Below are 4570 nucleotides of genomic sequence, written 5' to 3'. Positions count from 1 at the left end.
CACTGTATGATTAAAATGTAAACTTACGCATTGACTCGGGCAGCTATTTTCCCCCAAGCTAACTCTCTCTCTTTCGCCGCTGCAACCGTGTTGCTTCTCTTACGGAATATGGGCTCGTAGTCACTATATGCTTGTAGTAGCACATCCATTTCTGTCGGGGAAAAACGCAGACCTATTTTGGCTTGGTCCTGTTGCCATGGTGACTCGTAATTTCTTCACTCCATTGTTCAGGGCTTTTTATAGTCGCGTGGCACGCGCCTAACTCTGAGTCAGACAACTCAGAGTTGATTAAACCAACTCTTTTCAGCTGTTCTGAAACCGAAAACTCAGAGTTTTCCAACTCTGAGTAAGTCAACTCAGAGTTCAGGTTTGAACTCTGAGTTTGTTAAACCTCTTTCTTGAAATAGGCCCCTGGTGTGTACTTTCTTCCAAAACAAAAACTCTACTTGGCATTCTTTCTGTTACAATTGGATATTTAAATATCCCTAATAACAACTCATGGAAATATATACAGTGGGTACGGAAAGTATTCAGACCCCCTTAAATTTTTCACTCTTTGTTATATTGCAGCCATATGCTAAGATCATTTAAGTTCATTTTTTGCCTCATTAATGCACACACAGCACCCCATATTGATAGAAAAACACAGAACTTTTGACATTTTTGCAGATTTATTAAAAAAGAAAAACTGAAATATCACATGGTCATAAGTATTCAGACCCTTTGCTGTGACACTCATATATTTAACTTGGGTGCTGTCCATTTTTTCTGATCATCCCTGAGATGGTTCTACACCTTCATTTGAGTCCAGCTGTGTTTGATTATACTGATTGGACGTGATTAGGAAAGCCACACACCTGTCTATATAAGACCCTACAGCTCACACTGCATGTCAGAGCAAATGAGAATCATGAGGTCAAAGGAACTGCCTGAAGAGCTCACAGACAGAATTGTGGCAAGGCACAGATCTGGCCAAGGTTACAAAAAAAAATTTCTGCTGCACTTAAGGTTCCTAAGAGCACAGTGGCCTCCATAATCCTTAAATGGAAGACGTTTGGGACGACCAGAACCCTTCCTAGAGCTGGCCGTCCGGCCAAACTGAGCTATCAGGGGAGAAGAGCCTTGGTGAGAGAGGTACAGAAGAACCCAAAGATGACTGTGGCTGAGCTCCAGAGATGCAGTCGGGAGATGGGAGAAAGTTGTAAAAAGTCAACCATCACTGCAGCCCTCCACCAGTCGGGGCTTTAGGGCAGAGTGCCCCGACAGAAGCCTCTCCTCAGTGCAAGACACATGAAAGCCTGCATGGAGTTTGCTAAAAAACACCTGAAGGACTCCAAGATGGTGAGAAATAAGATTCTCTGGTCTGATGAGACCAAGATAGAACTTTTTGGCCTTAATTCTAAGCGGTATGTGTGGAGAAAACCAGGCACTGCTCATCACCTGTCCAATACAGTCCCAACAGTGAAGCATGGTGGTGGCAGCATCATGCTATGGGGGTGTTTTTCAGCTGCAGGGACAGGACGACTGGTTGCAATCGAGGGAAGGATGAATGCGGCCAAGTACAGGGATATCCTGGACGAAAACCTTCTCCAGAGTGCTCAGGACCTCAGACTGGGCCGAAGGTTCACCTTCAAACAAGACAATGACCCTAAGCACACAGCTAAAATAACGAAGGAGTGGCTTCACAACAACTCCGTGACTGTTCTTGAATGGCCCAGCCAGAGCCCTGACTTAAACCCAATTGAGCATCTCTGGAGAGACCTGAAAATGGCTGTCCACCAACATTGACCATCCAACCTGACAGAACTGGAGAGGATCTGCAAGGAGGAATGGCAGAGGATCCCCAAATGCAGGTGTGAAAAACTTGTTGCATCATTCCCAAAAAGACTCATGGCTGTATTAGCTCCAAAGGTGCTTCTACTAAATACTGAGCAAAGGGGCTGAATACTTATGACCATGTGATATTTCAGTTTTTCTTTTTTAATAAATCTGCAAAAATGTCAAACATTCTGTGTTTTTCTGTCAATATGGGGTGCTGTGTGTACATTAATGAGGAAAAAAATGAACTTAAATGATTTTAGCATATGGCTGCAATATAACAAAGAGTGAAAAATTTAAGGGGGTCTGAATACTTTCCGTACCCACTGTACATAAATGAACATTCAACTTTTTTGAAGTGCAACTATCTATATCCAAGCATGCTTATTAGTAATCATACAGTTTTGCTTAACCTGTGTTATGTGAAACTCGGTGAGCTTCTCCCTCGCCCATTGCCCTGTGCTGTCCATGGTCCCGACCCGCTTCCAGGGCATTAGGTTCTCCAGTTTCTCCTCAGCAGCTTTCGTTTGGTCTGCTTTCGTGATCCATTTGATTTGGAGTCCTCTTTTGGTGAAATCCTGTGCTGCTTCATTTGCACTGTCGTAGATTTGTAATCCTGTTTCCCAAAACATTCTCATTCTGGTATAAGGCATCTGAAATCTAACACCTTTCTCCTTCAGCGCTGCTTTTATTGGCCCGTATGCCTTGCGTTTTTCCATGATATTGGACGCATAGTCATTATCAAAGTAAAGACGTTTACCATCTAGCTCGATCTTCTGTTGCCATGCTTTCCTGAGCACCAGTTCTTTAATCTGTAACTGGAGGAAATTAATGATTATTGATCTCGGCGCCACAGCGGGGGCAGGTTTGGGAATCAATGCTGTATGTGCACGCTGAATTTGAAGTTGAACTCCGTCTGGTAGTTTGATGTGTGTTGTTAGCAGTTCCAAGACAAAGTCTAGGACAGATTTGCCCTCTTTCTCCTGCGGTACCCCGGTAGGTTGTTTCTTCGTCCATGACTTTCTAGGTCCACAATCTTGTCACACATTTCACTGTTTTGTTATGGTAGTAAGCAATGTATCTTTCATTTCAAGACACGCCGCCTTGAGGTCTGCAATACATGCTTGGGCGTCTGAAATGTTAGCACTCTGGTTTTGCAGCTTCTGTTGCACATCTTCTTTGAACTTATTCAGGTCCTCCTTCATAGCTGTCCTCACGTCGTTTCTAAAGTCACCCAGTTCGTGCTTAATATCCTTTTTAAAGTCACGTAGCTCGTTTGAAAGCAACATCAGGCCCTCTAACAGCTTACCATATTGTATAGTCAAGTTAGCATCCGGCGCAGAGTTAGCATCTTCATCGATGTCCTCTCCTGTTTGGTTGACATTTTCCTGTTGTTTGGGCATTTTCTTGTCAGTTCTCGAACCTTTTGGCATTTTCCTCCTTCAGTGTTGTAATTTCCACTATTATAGAAAGTTTTTATGTCACCAGAGGGTATTTTTAATAGCCGACACCACGAGCTCCGAATTATGCGTCCATCTTGGTCCTGCGCACCCAGAAGTCCGAACCCATTCATTTCCATGTGTTGCATGGAACAAGAACGTATCTGCGCCGAGCTGAGCGCAGTGCAAGGTCATGTGCGCTATCCATGCGCTTGATGCTGAAGTTAAAAAGGGTTCAACTTTGGCGCAGTGCTCTGTGATGACACCTCGACGCATCGACGCATCCAATTGCAGAGAACCTGACAGACCACAAAGAAAATGGAGGAGAAACTGATTTTGGCGGACCCACACCCTCTTTTTCTTTGCTGCAGTTTGTCCCCTTCTCATCATCAATACAACTAAAGTCAGAGCTTTTCACTGACATGTAGATAGATACATTGTGCATCCAAGCCCGCTGCACAAAAAGCTATTTAATATCTGCTAACCACCTCCTCCAAATCTTTTTGGCTACCTAGCAACTGGTACCCAACATGCACAATTTGCTCATGTGTGCCCTTCTCCCCTGTGCTTCGCCCAACCCCCATGGCAAGTGCAGTGCATACCTTGTCCTATCTGAAAGCCCTTTTACTGCCCCCAACAATCCCTGTAGACTCATTTAGCCACACATCAGCAGCCAACTCTTTTAAGATATGTAAAAGCATAAAAAAATCACGAGTGGGGTATTTACTGATGTATTTTATAAAACAAAAAGTGAAAATGTATTGGCCTTGTTGGCCACATTGGCCACAGACCTTATTTCAGGCATCTAACCAAAAACCCACTGACTTTGTGGATGAGGGAACCAGAAGTGCAAATGCAAACTCAGTTCTAGGACTCAAAACAACAGTACTCTATTATTAGCCTACTTTATAATGGAAACCTGGTGAATATGAAATAAAGTTTCATATTAAAATGCAAATTTTAGCATTGAGCTGACTCTGCTGACCATAATTTTCATTAAGTAGAATCCCAAATACATTCCATACGGATTATGATTAACATGATTTGTACTAATTTATTGTCTCCAGCTCTGTCCTACCGCTGGCTCATCAATGAGTTTCCCAATTTCATTAAGAAGGACGATGGCCGCTGGTTTGTGTCACAGGTAACAGGGAACCTGTATGTGGCTAAAGCAGAGCCAAACGACACAGGAAATTACTTCTGCTTCACTACCATCAACATGGACATCAGCACCAAGAGCACCTTCAGCAAGGCCAACCAACTCACTGTACTGCCTGATGGTATGGAGGCTTTGAAGCTGCATCACTGATTTG

General features: G+C 43.5%; 1 protein-coding gene across 2 annotated transcripts in view; it reads left to right on the top strand.

Moving 5' to 3' along the window:
• The window catches only part of cntn2 (contactin 2), a 140469-nt gene that overhangs the window by 83341 nt on the left and 52558 nt on the right, over positions 1-4570 (top strand). For both annotated transcript variants that reach the window (XM_020617884.1, XM_020617883.1), the window contains exon 6: positions 4325-4537. In XM_020617884.1, coding sequence (XP_020473540.1) covers positions 4325-4537 — 213 coding nt within the window. The remainder of the gene's footprint in view (positions 1-4324; positions 4538-4570) is intronic.

The sequence above is a fragment of the Monopterus albus genome, unplaced genomic scaffold, assembly GCF_001952655.1.
Source record: "Monopterus albus unplaced genomic scaffold, M_albus_1.0 scaffold196.1, whole genome shotgun sequence".
NCBI classification, from domain to species: domain Eukaryota; kingdom Metazoa; phylum Chordata; class Actinopteri; order Synbranchiformes; family Synbranchidae; genus Monopterus; species Monopterus albus.
This window is presented reverse-complemented; position numbering and strand designations above follow the sequence as displayed.